Here is a 21,121-nt window from a genome sequence, read left to right as displayed (position 1 = left end):
GGTTGGACCTAGTTGCTCATAATATTTTTTTTTTAAATTGGATTAAACATAAAATCATAGTTTCCACTTTGCATTGAGTTTTCCTGAGAGACCTGTACTGTTAACGTTTACAACAATAAAAAAAGAGAAGGGAAGTAGAACCAGCTCGTTTCGAAATAAAAATGTAACGAAAACTCCGTAGAATTCTCCTGCGGGATTTGACTAACAACAGTTGGAATTGACTTTCGCGGAGACGATTTTTGTTTTAAACGAAAATCCTCAAATAATTTATTATCGTCATTTACGTGATTAGATGGCCTGTCAGCAATCAGCATATATGTTAGTCAAACTTTAGCAGTAGACAATTTACTATCTATCTTTGTTGTAGAAGTGGAAAGTTCGTTAACAAAAGCTTTGTGCCATTATCAGGATTTTTTCGCTATTTTCTTTTTGTTAAATACTGTGGCCAACGCTAAGTGCATTCCATGACATTAAATTGTGATATTCCATAATTTTTCCTCTGTTCCATTTAGTCAATTCACAAAGTTTCGACGAAAGTGCTTTCATGACTCTCTACTCGATATAAAGTATAAATTTAACGTACTTTTAGCACCGTTCCACCGTGTGTTTTGATTTCACTATAGTTTAATCACTCAAACCCATCTACGAGAGTAAAATTCAATTACTTTAGTTTAAAAATGTTAAATTAAATTAAAAACATCAAAGTCTCCCTGGGGAAAATTTTCTTTCAACAACGCGACGCCGCTAGAAATTCTTTTTTTTTTACCGAAACACTATGATAAGAGAATGAACGCATTTTCGTGCTTGAATAATATTAAAGACAGAAATTTTCAGGATTTGTTTTCATCTTTAACACAAACGTTTATACTGAATTATTACGAAATTATTTTTGAGGTAAAGAAGATATTTTTTTGTCGACAATGTAAAAAGGTATACCTTTTTGTTTCATCATTCCAGGCAGGAAACACTCCTGCATTTGACGTACGTTTCTATGGTACAAGTGTTGCAATAGCTATTTTTGGAACATGTATCGAAATGGTATACGTACTAATACGAACCCCGCAGGTGAGTTTTGCAATATGTCTTCCGAAACATATTTCGACATTTCGAAATCAAAGTACAAAATAGTAGTTTAGGCAACACCACGTTTCGAAGAAATTAGTTTTTGTTTGTATGAGTGGATTAGCTGAAAATCAGCTGAAGCAAATTTCTCACTAAATTGCTCTGACGTACACTGTTCTTCATTGTATTTATCAACGAATAATTGTAAAATCGATGCACCAGTCAGAGTTCTTACAAACAAAAATCAAACAGTTCAACAGTTCTATGTTCTAAGTCCTCAGACACAGGTAGAATGATAAAAATGGAGAGACAATAGGATAGAGTGGGATGAAACACAAAATTCCCTATGCAGTGGTAAAAAGTGAAATTCGAGTGATAAACAACCTATTCGTTCTCTACCAAAAACTTGTACGAAAAAATTCACTTCTCGCAACGGAATTGCATAAAAATGTTTCTGTTGTGATTGGGGAGTCATTAAAATTGATCGTCTTCGACTCGAATTTAGAAACGCTCTTAACATAAAAAAAACTGTGCATTTCTGTTTTGGCAAATGTTTGTTGTCATCCTTCGACGTTACCGCCCCAAGAATACAGCTTTTCAGCCACGCGTGGATTTTGTTGGGTACTACAATTATTAACAGCACAGGGAAAATTTTGTACAGGTTTGTGCATCGTACCATCATACACTCACCTCAAAATTGTTAGCAGGAAATTCATGTCTTTGGTTGCTTTTCTTAAATTCCAGTAGTTTTAGTGTAAGCAATAGATCCGACTCATACTAAAATTTTAAATGTGTGGAACTAAGAAAAACAGAGAGCCGCATGAACATTGCTAACTATTTTGAGGTGAGTGTAATATTCAATATGAATAAATTGCCGTATTTATGTAAGCTTTGTTTCGACCAATTTCGATGAGCCTACTTGAAATTCAGCTACATCATATTGGTTAAATTCTATTAATATGTTGAAGTCGACCAAAAAATTATAAGAAATAAAATTACCATAAAGAATGGCATGGCATGTTTTGCGGTACCGACATTAGCTAAACGCCTCACACATTTTCGACAAAAAAAAATTGTTTTCACCACATTTCTCGTCTAAAAATAAGAAAATCGCTATTGTCGCTACCCGCAGCCGTAACGTACAACTGCAATTGTCGCATACAAAACGGTTGTTTTATCCGGAACAGGATATTGAAAGTTTTCAGTGAACAATAAACTTGACTGTTGAACTGAAGCCCAGGTCCCGACAAAGTAAAAGCACTGCAAAACCAAAAAAAAAACAACAACAACTCTAAAACCATTTTCCCTCTTCCGGCTTTAAGAAGAAACTTGGTATTAATTTTTAGCAGGGGTATGCTTCAATAAGAAAAGCACCAACAATGAATTGAGGTGTTATGATCTACGAGTTTCGCTGATTTGAATTGGCAGCGAATCAACTTTCTACCGAAACGGAAATCTAATATCTCAGGTCCAAGCGTGTTGAAAAAAACTCCTCACAGGTCATCCGATTAAGATGATATTGTTCGTTCGTATGATTACATTTTTGTGTGGAAAATATTCGGATCGTCATCTATGATATATTATTTGAACGTTATACTCTCTCTATTTATCGATTCAGTTCACACTTACCGGTTTCGTCGCATCTTATATCTTTTCTATATAGGAAAATGTACTACATTAACATCAAACGAAATCTAATTTGACCCACGACAACACAACTAATGCAGATAATTTTGTTACAAGAGAGTTATCCAAGGAGATCTCTCAAAAGAACATGATGAAGACGAGAACCACGAACGCACACTAATAATTGGCCTACATTCTTATTAAATTAATAAAGCGAATGACACGTACTCAATTAGGTCACTTTGACGCTAAGCTGTGAAGTAAGTTTAGAAAAAAAGGAACATTCAATCACAATTCAACTAGGCTTACAGCTATATCCTTCCTGTCTTGTATATATTTCTGAATATCTTTTATTAATGAGATGTGACATTCTGCGTGACTTCTGGACGTTAAATATTATTATTTGCCAGGTTCTGGAGATATTTTCGTTTCGAGTTTCTTTTTTGTAAATGTATTTATATGTGGGAGAGGAATGAAATGAAGAAAAAAAAATGTTTATTCGATTCATTAAAATAAATCAATCAGTTGCGCTATTTATGCCTCGGAAAATGAGAAATTATAATTTTTGGCGGAAGCTTTTCGTTTAGAAAATGAGGCCAATCGAGCAGTTCATTTATATAGGTGTGTGTGTGTGTGTGTGTGTGTGACTTTTAGCGTTATTGTGTTCTAACCGGAAGAGAAAGAAGGAAATAATTTTCACTTGATTAGGTCATTCAGTTATTCAGACCGTTAATAAACGGGGGGAGTCCCTTTTTTATAACATTGATATTTTTGGAAATTAAATCTGAGATCAGAGAAGTGATGTCTTGTCCGTTAGTTAATTTACGGCCGTCACCTGCGATAATCCTGCGCTAAGGTGTTCTGTCAATTCTTTACCACGATCACTCCTCCTTGAAATATTTCCTTTCCTTTTCTTGTATCAAGTTAATTGTTGGGAAATATTGCGCAGAAAACCTAATGGACATGTTTCTACACATTCTGACCCATGACCATTCGGAAAAGGAATTCTTTGCCGAATCAAACAAATTTTGTGATGCAAGGGACACGAAAAAAAAAAACATTTTTTCCGCTCTATTGAATAGCATAACTTGATTAAATTTGTTATAAGAAACTCGGCGTAAAGTATATGCTAGTATGCTTGACAGAATAATAAAAACGGTTTTCCCTTGACTATTAACACATAGTATTTTGTGCTGACAGCTCCTCTGTAAATTTGATGCTTTGACATTTTATTTATTTATGGGCAATAAATTCAATGTGTTAAGACCTGCAAAGAAGATTTGCTCACATATCGGAAGCCGGAAAGTAGATTTTCAAATATATTCTTTAACACTTTTTCGAAGACGATATGTTTGTGAATTTTGTGTATCGTCTTTTATGTGTACATTCCATTTGAATATGGTTTGAAATCTATACAATATGCATACGAAATGTTATATGCATAATATAATACAGTTTTTTTTGTGTGCAAAATGTGCTTGCTCAAATCTTTGGAAGGCAACGAAAAACGTTGGGGGTAAAGCTAAAAGATATTTTTTATGGAATGACGGCGAAAAAAGCTTTAATTTTGTTATGCTAACGAGGAAAAAAAAATTTTTACTTCGACTCTATGATACTACCTCGTGTTGTGTAGCGATTGTATTATCTACAACCTAGAAGATGCAGCGGTGAATACAGGCACATTTTTGCAAAAATAAAAATGTGATTTAACATACACCGTTTGGAACGTTGATATTGTAATATGTATTTGGCAGCAACAAGAGCCGTAACCAGCTTACATAGGTGTCGAAATGCATATTTCCATTTGTGTAGGGGAAATTATAATCAGAATTCTTATTTACTGATTTTAATTGATTCAATAAAAGAAAAGGTTTTGGGAGAATGGGCGAAGAACCTCACAACCGTACGTCTAACATGAATAATAAACAGCCAATAGGTTTCGCAATAGGTTAACGCTCTTTCACATGAGAAACGCTAAAGCAGAAAACACACGAGTAATTTTCTTTGTCGATTCTAGCAAAGTCTCACATCTATATTCGTACTATTAATCACTCAGTAGAGCAAAATAGCATGTGTAATGTTATTAAATTACTTAAATGAAACTATTAGTACTGAAAACTTGTATGAAAATTGTTAGGATTGACAGTTCCGATTGCTCGCGTGTTTTCGGATTAATGATGATCTGTGCTAAGCTTTCACTATCAAGTGGATTGAGAAATCGTGATGTCAGACTGAAAACCACAGATCGTCAGCTCAAATCTTTACTTTTTCGTATTTTTTCACATCCCTTATTTTCAAAGGATCGGGACGAAAAGTACATATGGGATGGGATGCAAGGTAGACGAGGGGCAAAAACGTGTCTTTTCACACCACAGATGTGAAAAGTTCTGGAAAATAAGAGACTTATATTCAGCATAGTCGTTGTGCCCGTCTCTGATAAAATTGCAAGTTAAGTGAATTACAATACCTGCTTCGCTTCTGTTCAAATTATCTCTGCTTGTACCATAATAACTTTGCCCTCGTTGAAATTTTCTATTTTCTCTGTTAGTTATGAAATTTACCAATATATTAAGTCTGAAGATCGACCACACTCGAGATATAGTTTCTCCTGTTTTCTTTAACGTTCAAGTCGTTTATGCTGCTGTTGAACTTGTTTCACCTACCTTTAGAAAGTGGTGTTTACAAACATAAAAATGAACCGAGAGGTCCTATATATATATATAAATCGACCCTGATAACTGTGAATGGCTTTAAGTCTATCACGTTTATGTCAAGTACTAATATACTTTGATGAGAACACACTTGAAATTTTTTATAATGCGCAACAGATGGTAGGTATGAATGGGGTAGATAGATACAAATACCTCGTCGAATGAGAGAGCCAAGAAATATATCGACTTTGGTTCTAATTAAATTAATTAAATGCATTTCTCAGTAACATCTCAACGAAGTGATACTGTTGCTGACGTTAATGAATTGAAACAGTAGGTATATTTCGAGACTAATTTGAATTTCTACGAAAAATGAAAAGAAAAACGAAAAATGAAAAGAAAAACGAAAAGTTTAATTGTTTTGGCAGCATTTTCTTTAACGTAAGAATGAAGCCAATTTCTAAATCAATTATTGTTCGATTTCAAAAAAGAACGGGAAACTAATAACTACGAAGATGTTTGCCTACCGTGAAATTGACGCTTATAAAAATGCCAAATAAAATCTAAATAGCCAAGCTAAACAGACGTCTTTTTAAAGCCATAAGAACTTTTGCCAAAATTTTAGATTTGTTTTTTTTTTGACAAAGTTTTCGTTAGAATAGTTATTTCCTCACTGCACCACCGGAAAATGAGTCATTATTTCATTGACACGAGCGTTAAAAAACTCATTTGGCGAGTAAGATAACTTTGTATTTTACCTTTTTCTTCGGCTCGGGCTGCAATCCTCACACTTGGCAAATTGAAAAGTTTCAAACAAATCAACTATTGTTATCGAATGTGGAAATTTTCGACAACAAGGGAACAAAACGTTTCATCTGCTGAGGGTAAAGCTAAGGGTAACTGTGGTGCAGGTCCTTGTGCCTTCATTTTCAAAATTTCTATCATCAATCGTCACAAATATTTTACGGATTTTTGAAGTTAAACCAAATTTTTAAGAATCGTCCCTACCTAGGGGACCTATAAACATATATAATCCTTGTCCTCTATAAAGAAGAAGACAAGAAGAAATGGAACAATAAAAGTCTCTTTTTGTTTATTGTCTATTGTCCCATGTTAGTCGACTTCCTGACTGCACTGCAGTTGCGTAGAGCACCTTACTACCTTCCTCCCTGAATACAACACAATCTGTTATGTCTTTGTGCATTGACAAATAGATATTTTTTGTCATGACGTCACGGTATTCAGCAATTATTCGCTGGAAATACTCATTCCCGCTGCATTTACCACCACTAACCGAAGATAAAAACCAATTACGTATTTCAATTTACAAATACTTCTGATATAGCTGCCAACCAATCGGAGAATATTTGAGCAATTATGCATCTTGATTAGCAACCAATTTCAATCCTTCGAATTGTTATTGGAGAATTTAATAATCGAAATATACAAATTCGTGATGGAATTTAATGACTGGAAAACGTAATTTTATCGCTATTTTCTTAATAGTAATTTCCTTCTATGCGGACGACTCGCTTGGAACGAAATGTAAAATCAGTTCAGTTTTTAAGTTTTTGGTTGCATAAATTTTGGTTCTATTGAACTTTGAAAAAAGAAAAGAAAAGAAATTATACGACAGACGTGATCTGCGTGTCTCCGACTTAATTTCATCGTCTTATCTCTACATTATCGATTGGTGCAAGTCATTTTAGAAAGTTCGACAAAGTCAAATCAAATCACCTTTCCCTTTTGGAATTAAACATTTTAATCACGTCTTGTGTGCAGTTTCATTATCACTTTGTACATTCAAGTACATAAAGATGTCGATTAAGATATACTTTAACGATTGGTTCGACTTTCACCGATTTTTAGTTTGCTATTTTCTTTCTCGTTCTGCCAAACGAGTTCATGCACCGAAGAAACGAGTTTCTATGCATTACTCGCTGCAGGCAATCATTTGCGAAAGTTATGCTCATCTCTCGAATAACTTTTCGACGAAATTAGGTGTCGGGAGTTGATTCAATAAAAAATGTTTTTATTTAGGAATACAGCAATCAATCAATGGTACGATGTCGAAAATGAAATTCTTACACAGTTACCCAATGAAAACCGATTAGAAATTGAATTTATTGTATTTAAAAGATAAAGCGATACGACGTTGTTAATGCTTTAAACTTTAGTCGAGAGATCGAGAATTGACGCAAAAGCGCTTTATGCGACGAGAAGTAAAATACGGTAGGTTTAAAGTTGCTATTGTGTTTTAGTCCCGCTGCCTGCATGTGACGTTAAAATAGTATGGGTTTTGGGCCTTGGATTTAAGGCAATTTCTTGTGTTTCTCTCACTCCGGTCGGGCAATAACAAGTAAAATTACTAAATGACTAAAAATAACTAGTGCTGAAATATTGTTATTTCATCGTTCCTAACTTATGCTAGAAGGCTTTTTTCGATTTCAGAGCTCCTCCGGCTCCTTTCCTGAACTTTTCCTGACCAGTTTTTACTAGTTTCGAAATTTATGGCACTTACATCGAAACAGTGACACACGTTTCTGGACTCGTTTCGAAATGAATGTGGGTTTGTGGCACACATGCTACATTTCTCGCTCCGTTCGTATGGAAAGCTTACAGCTAGTACCATGAAATTGAACTCTTTGCACCGGACAACTGAAAATATTCTTAATCGCGAATTGAATGTATACTTTTGTCGATCTAGCGCGAGAATGAAATTTCGTATACATTTTGTTTGTCTAGTGTCGGAATATCGCGACTTCGTCGCACATTCCAGACACACTATAAACAAAACGTTGTTCCTTCCTCGCCTCCGGCTCGTGCTGGAAACCTCTCGTTCGCTAAAAAAGCCTCTTAGCATGCGTTAGGAAAAACACTATTCCCGCACGAGTTGTGACTACTTGATTATTTGATTGTTCGTCGAAGTGATTTATTGGGGTGTTTGTCTATTTCAGTTGTTTGTACAAAGACAGGAAAAGTCGATTTTTTCAGCAGACTTTCTAAACTTAGGTCTAGTGCTGAGAAAATCATTTTTTCCTGACTTGGTACAAAGAATACTATTTGTAAAGTGGTACCAGCGGTGCCAAAAATGTTTTTATTCCCAGCTCGTTCGATTCGCGAAAATACAGCTCTTTTCACACCGGAACTCCGAGAATTTATTTTTCGCTCTGTTTACCTACTGCAATTCGAATTTGATTTTTATTCTTTAGTAACACGAAATGTCGAATAATACAACTCTCTTAAAAGTTGAATATAACTGAAATTGCCAGCAATTTCCAACTTATTTAGATTTTTCATTATATCCAACAATTGCGATTGCGATTGATTTAGAATGAACAATGAGAAAACTTTCTTCAAGACAGCGAAAAAAGTAAGTGTGACGAACATTTCTATTTCCGTTGTAATCAATTTATTTGATTTCGTGAAATTATGAAGTTTCTGAAGAGTATAGAAGAATTAAATTGTATCTTTCATAAAATTCAAACGACGTTATGAATAGATGAATACATTTCCTGAAACAAGTGACAAGAAGGAATATATATTTTAAACCGGTGTAGCATTTTATAATAAAATATATGGAACCAACTGCAGATGTCATACATAAACGACACCTTATGTACAATATTATATTATACGTACACACAGTCTCGAAGTTATAAAATAAAATAAACAGAGTCGAATGTAATGTCTAGACAGAACGATGATGTTATGACAAAATATTAACTTCCTTTACCTCGTTCTGGTATTGGCTCCTTCCGTGTGCTCCATAGTGGAGCTTCCGCACTTTCAGCATACAAAGAACCAACTTCCGCCGTACATCTCAATGTTAATTGGCCATTTTGATAATGAGATGGCAATATCTGGAATGACAAAATTTTCTCGTTTTTTTATTGAAAATATTTAGCGTTTATTACAGGTTCATGGCTCAATAACCGGCAACGAGGAAAAAAACATAATATGTTTTCGGATGAGTGAGCAAGTTAAGTGAGAAAGAGGAGAGGCATGGAGAAACGGAGGAGATGGGGGAAAAAACTTAAATTATTAATATAAATACACTTCTGTTTAATATGGGTAACAAAAATTTAATTAACTTTTTAATGTCTTTAATTTTGAAATTATGATGTACGAGAACCGTTCATATTCTTACATATTATAACCATGGAAATATTATTCCAGAAACTGACTGAATTAGGTTGTTTTGTATGCTATGACTGCCTTTTCAAATGGTTTTAAAATTGTGGAGGGTTTATGTTCCCGAAATTACGGGTAATGATTTCGAGTTTTATGATTATGTGATGTTGTGGGTGTGGGGTGTTTAAAAAGAACCGGCCAAAAATGCTTTTAAAATTTGTCAAATAAATGTGGTGGGTTTTTTTCTGGTTGGTGGGATAAAAATGACATGTTTTATGTTTCGACAAAATAATGTTTTGTGTGAAATTTATTTTATGATTTTCAAAGGGGTTAATTGTTTTGTGCTAAATGGTGCACATACATAAAAAAAAAGTTAATTTCATAATAAAAGCCAGTGTACAATTATACTGTAGCTTTAGATAAGACAGAAAAAAAATTAAATCTATATTTTCCCGTGATAATTATACCAACCATTAAAGTATGAATATCACTCCAGTGACCGAACAAAAAAAAAACAAAAGTTTCCTGTAACATCATTCATTCAATATTGGTATATTGGTAATTGTTTGTCATCTGTTTTTGCCATATCAGATAATTAAAATTTGACAAATAATAATTAATCAAAATATCACCGTACATAGTTATTCACCGAGGAATCATTAATCCCCAACGTAAATTAGTGGCTATGTTTACGTACATGTTAATATGCCAGGCCGTATTTATGCTTCCATACATAAATATAGGCAAAATTTTCGAAATGCAAATGCTTTATCACAAAGCAGCGGAAATATAATTATTTTAATTAATTAATTTGTTTAAGTTATTTATCAAATCAGATCGAGGATTATATGTATATTTATAGATAGATATATATATATATATATATATATATATATATACAACTCATGTGATTATAATACGAATATAATACAAAGCCATTTCGCTAGAGTGTCAATTTTTCATTTTTCGGACATTTGGCAAGGGTGCCGCGCCGATATTATATATGTTGGAAAAGTTTATGTCACACATATTTATATACCGTATATCCACCGTATCACCGGAAAAAAAAAGACGAGGATGTAGTGTGAATGTAAATATTTTAATGAAAATTAGGGACTATCCTGTCACTCCATGTGGATATGATGGATTAATCTTGTAATTCAATTTTAAAAAAGGAATGTTTCTCTCGGTAAGAAAATTGGATTAGACCTAATCGCCGCTGGTGAAAAGCTTTGAGAGTATTTTTTTTTCCTCTGCAAAAAGAACATAAATGTAATTACACACAGAAGGGTTTATTATTTGCCACTGAATATATTTCAATTAAAAATTATTTTTTTTTAATCCTTTGGCTTTCACATACAGACTTCTAAATGTGATGTTCATAAAACGGAACATATTTTTAGGGGCTGTGCGAAAAGGGGATTATTAAAATCACAAATTATGAAGTTCCAGTTAGCATTGTTGGTGGCTTCTATCGACAATGCTGTTAATATTAAAACATCCATCAAAGCTTGGCAGGGCCTATTTACAATCAGCACACCACCAGCCATATGATGAAGCCAGGTAAATTTTCATTCGCTAATTGGACACCATTTTGTAATAATCAAGTTTATACCATTTAAAAAATGTCTTTAAACATGGTTATTGCAAAATGCTGCTGAATTATCTTAACTATCAAAAGTGCTGCTTGTGCATAAATGATGGTAAATCTGAAGTGGCAATTTACCACCTGAACCATCTGAATGGCGGCTCGAAAGCAGAAAATCAGGATCAACAACACACCGAGCTATTTGGGTCTTCCATGGATTGCTCTTTGGCATTAAACCTAGTGCTGACCGCTGACGAGGTTCTGTGAAAAGCTCAAATTATGAAATAAACTGGTTGGAATTGATTGGGGTGCTAAAGGCAACACAACAGGCCTTTTGGTCTACTCTATTGCTGAATGTACCCATATGGTATCGGAGAAGTCGCGTGGACAAAATGGACACGGAACTGAATATGAGAACCATCACAGGTACAGTAGATTCAACTTCGGATCCATGGATTCATGTATTATCAAAAATTGCTCATCTAGATTTAGATTTATCAGTTTGGGACGATCAGTGACGATCTCGAAACACAGATCTGTTGATCCTTCGTTTCCACTCCGCAACATGTAATGCATCCACACTCCCAGAAATTACAGATTTCAGATAGCAGATGATCTGAAAATCCTCCAACAGAAAGGCTTGCATCGTGGAATTCGATATGAATCGATCATGTTGTAGTACATGATATATATTCGGAAACGATATATATTGGAAATCTTTGATCGAGAACGAAAAGCTTGAAGCATTTAACTTGATTTGCCGGAAAGACATGCATGGAGAATTTAGAACCGATTGATGTGTGGACACAGCTGTTGCAGACAACGACGTTTGTCGGGCAATTTCAGTGAACTAAAGCCGAATACACAAGAGGAATTTTGTGTTGCTGAGGTCAATAATTATGCTGTTTTTTTTCCAAATTTTGACGTATGCTGCAAATCGAAATACGATGGAAAACGAAGCCTAATTGTCGATCTCAGTAACGCAAAAATTGCTGCTGTGTTTTCGGCTTAAGTTTGGTGACGAAAGATGCAGTTGAGTGGCTTAAGAACTTGGACTGAAATATAAAGACCAGATAGTGAAGTAATTTTTATTCGATTTTATGGAAAACTCGTAACGCATCTAAAGCAGGGTCTATTTTTGAGACGTTTTCCATATTTTCCAACATTTTCCTTAAAAATTTTTTTTTTGGAAAAACTTGTCTAGGAAAATTCAAGAAAACATGGGATAATGTTGTCCCAAAAATAGCGCATTTTTTTCAAGTAACAGAAAATAATATAGACTCACCTGTATCGACAAATCTTTGGAGGCCCACTGCAAATTATCGTGGCTATGTAAAACGGTTGGATCCGATTCCACCTGCAAAAAAAAAGAGAAAACAAATTTACATTCAAATGTACACCTCCAAACGGGTTGCATCAAAAAATATTATTTTTCCAGCGGCTAAATTGTCCGCTAGACCAACAACAACAAAAAAGATTATTTCTAATCCATAGCACTATATTCTGCCATTTAAAACCGCAGGGAGAAACAAAAATTAAATTAAATTCTAAACAAAAACCAATAACATTTTGACTTAATCGCTCATCCATATATATTCCTCCATATGTTTCTTTCGACACACCGTTTAATATTCGATTTTCTTTTTTTTTTATTTCATTTTTCAATAAATCCGGCACATATTTCTGTTTATTCATATCCATATTCAATCTATTCGAGCTTAATATATACACAAAAAAAGCCGAAGTAATATTTACTTTATCAATCTTTTAGAAGGTATACGGATAATGGTTCGATAAACTTTACGTTTTTTAAAAAAAACCGCATTGTTGTGTGTGTGAAGTCATGAGTACGGTAAAGCTAAAATATCATTGAAAATGTGAAAAGAAAAAAAAAATGTTTATTGTTCCTGTTCCGGAATGGTACAACAATAACAACAACAAAAAATCTTCTACGTTCGTGCTGAACTTGAATGAAATAGTGGTATTCTAATAATAGATTCAGACCTTAATCTGAGAACCGTTTCATACGATCGCCGATTCGGATATCTGCCAGTGCAAAAATCGGTAAAAGGTGAGTTGTACTCGGTGACAATGATCTTAATAATCCATTGACCGACCAATCAGAATCAATTGAATAGATTTTCTTTACGAAATTAATTTCGTCGGACAACACCTTTTCGATATGAATTTATTCAATTTATTTTTCTTTTATTTATTTACCATAAAAACAAATTGGGAAAGGGTTCTACGACTCGGCTGCACCGTCGACATATACGGGTCTAAATGGCATGTAAAAAGATTTTCCAAATAGTCATAAAACATATATAGAATTTAATACGTTCGGCTGTCATTGGGGCTAAATTGCATGTGTTTTATTGTCTCACAGATATTTTATGGATACTTTATTCATTTCAAAGTAATAAAAGCTTCGTTTATGTTGCATATTGAACATAAAGTTACACACCCACAGATATATCACACAAGGGAACATACTTCCTGGTTTGGAAAGCTTTATGCTCTTGTCGAATATATTTTTTTATGTGCATCGTCATTTCACATAAATAGTCCTACTTAAAGACGATTTAACCGCATAACACAGTGTGTGTATTACACATCTATATCTATCTACAGATATGTAACAACGGCATTATTATGTGAAAATCAATTTGAAATATTTTATTGATTTTTCATGATGGTGAAATGATCGTTCCGCATGGTTTGGTCTCTCTTATTGTTTTGAAAACAAAAATAATTTCATTGTCTTTTCTTTCGTCATATTGTTATTTTCATTGCAAAACGAGCGATATACAGAGGAGGAGAAAAAATAATAATAAAATAAATTGAATCACAAAGGCATCAAAAATAAATAACAATCGAGCTACAAGTTTTGATAACAATTCCATGTCGAATAATAATATACTTCGAACGGGAGGGGAAACGCACAGAAAACAAAAAGACCTCCGACCCAGACCCACACACACACACCCACCGCGCACAGCCATTAAAACAAGGAAAACTATTTTATAACTCAATAACTAAATGCTAGAGACTAAATTTCACTAAAACTTAAAATTAAAATAAAATTTCCAACATGCGACTATCGCACAGTATAATATCCTATCCTAGACAACGACATTAATAAGCGTTTCTTCTCAGTGACATCATTGAGAAAAGAATTTTTCGTTATTGCCATAGCAAATATCTCTGTCTACGTCTTATTAAAAATTTAATTTGCTTGTAAAATTGTAGTAGAAACTTATGAAAATGAACTGAGCAGTGAAATGGCAAATTAAGCAATATACTGCTGCTGGTTTACAAATGTCTGCTTCGCAGCACATTACTATAGATTTACAGTATATTATATACTACAACAGAACAAAACTACACCGACTTCATCTATATATTTTGAAGTAAAAAAAATATTATATTTTCATTGAGAAAAATCATCCATAAACGATAATCTCTTTTTCTTTTTATTTACTTTTTTTTTCTTCTGTTCATTCTTTATTCATACACTTTCTGCTTCCATTACACATACACAATACACATTATGTTTACATTCCAATGGATGCGGATATTGAATTTAAAAGAATTTACTTATTTGCCTCTTTCAGCATATGCCAGTATAACCCTCGGTGTATAACCTAACCACAGCAGTACAGTGTTAATGCTTCTACCTCAAAAGTGGACCGAGAGATCTGATCATAATAACTTCTTTTTTTTTCCTTCGTATTTAGAAAAGCTTGTGCGGTGCTATACTCTCTGGCTCTGCACAAAATTGTACACTTTTAGATAAAAATTACCGTTTCCTCTTTGTCAATGACGATGGGAAAAGCTTGTTTTTGTCTGCGAAACTGGAGCAAAAACAAAATAATTTGAATCTGGTTAAGGTTTAGCGACCCAAATCAGTTCAAGTAAAGTATAAAATGGAATAATTTTAACACCAGGTGCTATAATCGTAAAATAATAGTCGAGGTTAAGTGCATTTTCACGCACCAAGACCATAATTTTTTACTCGCATATCGTGATAATTTAGCCTCTTTGAAATTAAGACAAAGCACGATAAGCAACGATGAGTTCTTTAATAAAAAAAACAGGTCGTCAGAACAGTCGGATCGTCTGCTGCGACTGAGCCCCGTACGACCCTAAAGCCTAGTGCATCCGTAGCCATAATGATTCTGTAACCCCATTGCATACTTGATATTATTGCCCGCTTAGCCCAAGTGTGACATGTGAAATGAAAGTATTCAACTTAAAAATTGCACATAGCATAACTACGAAAGCCCGTACGAAGTACCTCTCAAAGAAAAAACAAATATTTACGATGTAATTTTAAGAACCCAAAAAACCTCAGAAATCCTTCAAGTATCTTGAACTCTAGAAGTGGGAATTACCTTCCATATAAACAAAAATTGGCAAAATCGGATGAAATTTACTCGATTTAAAAATGCAAAAAACACTTTAAGCCGAGTAATACCCTCAGTCCAAAGACTCAAATTTAAAACTTTTCGACCAACATTCTATTCGGTATTCAATTATCTCTCAAAGCAAACATAAACTAGGAAATTTTTAGCGCACTAAACTGTGTGAATTGATTGAATAAAGAAGATGTTTGATTCGGTTATAGAACGACCAAAGTGATCTCACATTAATATACTATATTCTGTTGAACTCGTACTTCAGTTGTTCTTGCAGGATATTTTATATAGAATTTAAGTTCCTAATATTCCTAAATTTCTTTCATCTTAATTGGAATTTAAAAAATTTCATCCGAAATTAATTAATTGACTCGAAGTCATAAAGTCAACGTCGGTATTTCAATAAAGTTTCAAATTCAGATTCTCGCATTCCCGGTGATTTGTAATTCATTGTACGTTTACAAAAGATGTATGTTATAATCCAGATTTATCGCCACTTCTACCTGTTCTAGCCTGTTTATTATTTTTATCACAGTGGTAGCTATTTGTTGGGCACATAGAATACAATAACTCTTAGAAGCAAGTAACAAGGGATGATAATTATTTATTGAATTTGCAATATGGACTGTATTGACTGGTAAAGGAAGGTAATGGCATGCTTGTTAATAATCAAGTTGTTGACATCAACAAACATTCACAATCATTACATTCTCTTTCAAGTGCAATGATTCGATGGTTATTGGTTTTAATTATGGGACGAATTGTGTTTAATTGCCCGAATATTGACCACAAAATAGTCGGCTGTGTATTATAAGCACAAATTTTGTACATTTGGTAATTGTGAGTAATAAAATTGAATCTGACTTAATAATCATTGTAAATATTTGATCTAAAGGTGAACTCAAACAGATCAATCCACTACGTAGAAAACGGGTAACATTTCAACCACAACCGCTTCTAATCGGGTTGTAATTGATTACCACAATAATAGTAGTTGACGGTGATGGTTGCATGTCTATTAAATTAACAGGGATTATAGACCATTCATATCATGCGATATAAGTGTTCAATTACAATCAAGACAGTGTATCGAAAGTAGGTTTATGGATTATCTAGCTCTGACAAATAAAACGTCAATGAGTCAAACAAATAAATGCAGAGTTCATGGGACTATGAAAGGCAAAATATATTATTTAATTCGTTTAAGATGGTCCAATCAAAGGAAAATGCTTTTTTGTACGGTTAAGACCTATAAAGACGTAAAAGAAGTTTTGTGTTTATGAGGCGACCAGCCGAAAACCAGCTGAAACGAAATGAATCGCTTATTTCAAGTCACCGACTGTAGAACTTTGGATAACCTGATAAAAAAAAACGTTCGGAAACTTGTTAGTTTTCGAGAAAAAGAGAATTCCGTAGATATTAGATGTATTGCGAATTTCGACCATTTTTCGGTGTGAGGTGTGCGAGACTACCTTACCCGCTTTTTTCGATCATATATTAAGAAATTATGAATAAAAATGTTAACGTGATAAATTGGATTTTTTCAAATTTTCCACACTCACCAACAAGCCAAATTCACTGCATTTTTGGTGTAGTAATTTTTTAACAACTCATTGCCCTAATCATCTAATTTACAGCCAAAAAAACATAAATTGAACCAAAAACAGTTTTAAATTCAGACAATGGAAAGTACTGACCACGTACCAATTAGGCAAATAAAATTTCGTCGAAACCTGATCATTGTATAAGTACTTCGGTGGTATAGTGATAGGTGGTGGTTTTTCTTCTGTCTCGAGTAACCTTTAACCTATTGGAAAATGTGCCATTCTGGGTACTGCCAAACAAATGTCCCAGCAAGAAAGTAATGTTTGAAATAATTTTTTTGTAAAGCAACGTAAAGAAAAAAAGGAATCTCCACCGAAATTTTTTCGATTCCCCACACCCTCATCTAGTGATCCTACCTTCTAATAAATTTTTTTAATTTACTGTCGACCCACTAACCTGCATATCCCACATCCCTGTTGTGCACAACGGTATTTTATTTTCCTTTACTAATGCAGTACATAAAATGTTAAATCAAAAAATAAAAACTAAAAAAAACAACAACAACACACAACCCAAATCAAGAAACGAAACCCGAAACGTATAAGAACGTCTTTATTTTTACAAAATAAACATCTCATTTTCATTACACTCACGTGGCGCTGTGAAATTCTCCCGTATAGTTTTACAATTCGGTATTCTGTTTCCCTTTGTTCTTTTCATTTCTCCTAGTTTATTGTATATTATACATATATGTGGTTCGCCTTTTGCCTTGTATATGTTATGTCGTCTTGGTTCGCATGCATACACGACTACAGAAAAACCCCATATAAAATATTCCAGATTAGATAAGTATATAGGCTGTTAAATCTAAACGGAAAGTTATTTCGAGAAAATGAAACATAAGAAAAGTCAACACAAACAAGTCTTCAGGAAAACAAATAAAATGAAAAATAGTTGAAATTAGCCTTATGTGGCGGCATTATATCTATACAATGATAGATATGTGACAGTGTCAATGTTTTTACGGATTCGTGCATATTATGTAGGTATACTTATAACACGCAATTACCCACGTTTGCTGTATTAACGGAGCTCTCTGTTTTGTAATTAGAAACAACCAATAACTCAGGAAGTTTCTTTGAAAATATTTGGCTCAGAGCATGTGAGATTGAATTTACTCGTTAATTAATTTTGGGACAAAATGCGTTGTTAGCACTAACAAGTTGCATAACGTTGCTGTATTTCTTCTGTGAAAAAACGTGTCCCACCACAATGAATGTATTATAATATTATCGCAGTGAATCGTACGCGTCTTAAGATAAGACAAAGACATGACTAAACTCTTTAGTAGTGGCACACGTGACTAGTGTGTTAGAAACATGTTCAACCACCAATTGAATCGGAGGAATTTAAATGGATCGAGAGGTCGGTCGATTTTTTACGGTTATGCGGGTATGGTTAATTGTAATGCAGTCTTAGCCAAAGAATCCATACAAACAACAGCTGGTAGAAAAAATTAGGTTTTTCCTAACAAGAACAAGTAATCAGGGTCGGACTGGCCATATAGTAAAATTGGACGATCCCGATTGCGCCATTCACTTTTTTGTTAAAATGCCTATCTTCCCACCTCTTTTGATTAAATCTTGCGCCTCTTGCCTTTCAGCACACTATGCGCCATTTGGTAGTCAGTGCGGCTCTGTAAGTTATCATTATAAATACCCACAAATTCTCATTGTTCTGAATATACCTCTCAAAACTCAAAACATTGATGTACAGTAGATGAGAATAAGTAAAAACTTCCATACATCACACACTTCAAGATAGAGTTCGTGGCGAAATCTCGTATGAAGGCTGTGCTGTTTACGAATAAGGTCTGAATTCAACCCATTCAACCACTACATTGAAAACAGTGGCAGCCCTTACATCTTACCGACATGAAGAGAAAATTCAGAAGAGACGGGCTGGATTCTCTTGTACATTGTCTTTAAAACGATCGTTGAAATCTTCAGTAAAAGTTTATGAAAATGTAATCTCTCAATGTCTTAAGTGGGGACTCCTAACGTTCGTTTTCTTGTTTTCTGAAGCAAAATACGTTAAGGATGTACCGTTCTTATTCGAAAACCATGCGCCATAACAGAGTGTACTTGAGCAGAACACACCTGAATTGAAAGCTTATTACTCAAAATGTAAATGTATAAACTATTCCTTGAATCGACACCTGAAGGCTGCCCAGAATATCTTGTTCTGGAAAGTTTCAGGTTGCTAATCATCACTAATTGTACATCAGCTAACAACAACAAACCAATCTCTGCATTCATTCGGTTGCCATTTTCTATAGAGCTTTTTTCGAAAAGACATCCGAAAAGAAGTGCTGATCTTGTCAGGTCGTTCCGAAGACATGGTGAGAAAAAATGTCATTTTATAGGGTTTTCGAGTGGATTTTGTTCGTGTACAATATACGGAAGTAACTTCATATTACAGACATACAGTTCATATGGGTCTCCTACACGAAAGATAGGTGTGATAAATATATTTATAAATACCTTGAATGCAACACAAACACGCCACAGCCAGCGACCATGTCGTATAACACAACTATTCCCTGATGAAACTCACTGATTATGTACGAGTACATGGATTTAAAAAGAAATAAAAATGTGAAGTCAAGGAACGTCTGCTATTTAGCCGATTATTTAAACGGAAAATGTCGAATTTTGTCAAAATGTCACTTCTGCATAACTTCTGGATTCATGTGGTATAGATGAAATAAAAAGTTTTTGTTATAATGAAACTATCGCCACTTTCGTTACATCGCAGTATTAGGTCAGGCCGTAACAACTGGTATCACTGATGTATGATGTCTTCCAGTGGGGCCCAGTAAAAGGGAGAGAGGGTAACAATTGCCACTGCATGTGAAATATTGTTCCACTCATGAAATGGGAGAATAGAATCAAAGCAGATTTGTAACATTTACCGAAATATTATCTGGTCCCCATGAGCAAAAACCGAAGTCGTCGACGCCTCTGATGTCTTCCCTAATGTATTTACACTTTTACGTTTATACTCTCATATATGTAATGCGATGCTAATTTCAAGACTAATTTACCAACGGAATGACCATTACATTTTGTTTAACTTTTGTTGGAACCTATGACAAACAACAAAAAAGAAACTTTTCCTTCGTACTTTGTTGTATATCCAATATATCAAACTTCTAATTTTTTCCACCAAACATCCGATTCTTAACCATTAAAAAAAAACTTTTCTCATTTCTAATGTTTTAAACTTATCGCTGATTTTTTATCTCGAAATTCCTCTTCGTATTTTTTTTTCTGTTCTTGTTGAGAATGGTAAAACATCAATGCTCTGGGTAAAATTAAAGGTAATGAGTCTGGTTCCCTGACGCGAGTTTTTACCACCACCAACAACAATTCAGTTACAGCAATACAGAATGAATAGAGGGAAAACTCTTCACGTTCAGATCGTTATATACTTGTCGGATGTTGTTGTCGTTCCTTTTTTTTTCTTAAATAAAAATTGTTTGTCATCATTTTTCCAGTCACAACACGAACATTAACTCAGCTGCTGCATTCATCACAGAATTATGTTTGCTAGTATTTTTTTTTTGAGAAGATACCCAGGTCTTTCATTGCAATGACAACTTTAATACACACATGTCTACAGAAGATTTCCGTAAGAAAAACATATTTTCTCACACAACGTCAATTTTATATTAATTTCTAATACCTGTTTGTATCGCGTAAGCATTTTAAATAAAAAAATGTGTAATACGCCAGTGCTATAAAAAAATATTTTTTTTTATTTCTTCCTATTTTCACTTAAATATCGAACGTAAAACCTTTTAACTTTTTACCTAGGTACAGAGAGAGAGCATTTATAGAGATCGAAGAACACACAAAGAAAAAGATGAAGGAAACTGTGACGGAAGAAAAAGATATGATTTCGTACTATATATGGTTCATGACTGCAGCAAGCACCGAAGCTTTCATGGTTACATATTTATAGATATAAAATATGTATACAACCGACCGACATATCGCTCTCAGATGCGGGGTGTAAGGGTTCACCGAATGATA

At 34.0% G+C, this 21,121-nt stretch overlaps 1 protein-coding gene across 1 annotated transcript in view; it reads right to left on the bottom strand.

The window, feature by feature from the left end:
• LOC119068518 overlaps positions 1-21,121 on the bottom strand; it is a 156,957-nt gene that overhangs the window by 24,183 nt on the left and 111,653 nt on the right. Inside the window, exons 7-8 of the mRNA XM_037172124.1 lie at positions 12,347-12,418; positions 9,076-9,202 (exon numbers count right to left, since the gene is read on the bottom strand). Of these exons, the coding sequence (XP_037028019.1) occupies positions 9,076-9,202; positions 12,347-12,418 (199 nt within the window). The remainder of the gene's footprint in view (positions 1-9,075; positions 9,203-12,346; positions 12,419-21,121) is intronic.

The sequence above is a fragment of the Bradysia coprophila genome (genome assembly GCF_014529535.1).
Source record: "Bradysia coprophila strain Holo2 chromosome X unlocalized genomic scaffold, BU_Bcop_v1 contig_185, whole genome shotgun sequence".
Lineage (NCBI taxonomy): Eukaryota > Metazoa > Arthropoda > Insecta > Diptera > Sciaridae > Bradysia > Bradysia coprophila.
Note: the sequence above shows the minus strand (reverse complement) of the source record. Positions and strands in the feature narration are given on the sequence as shown.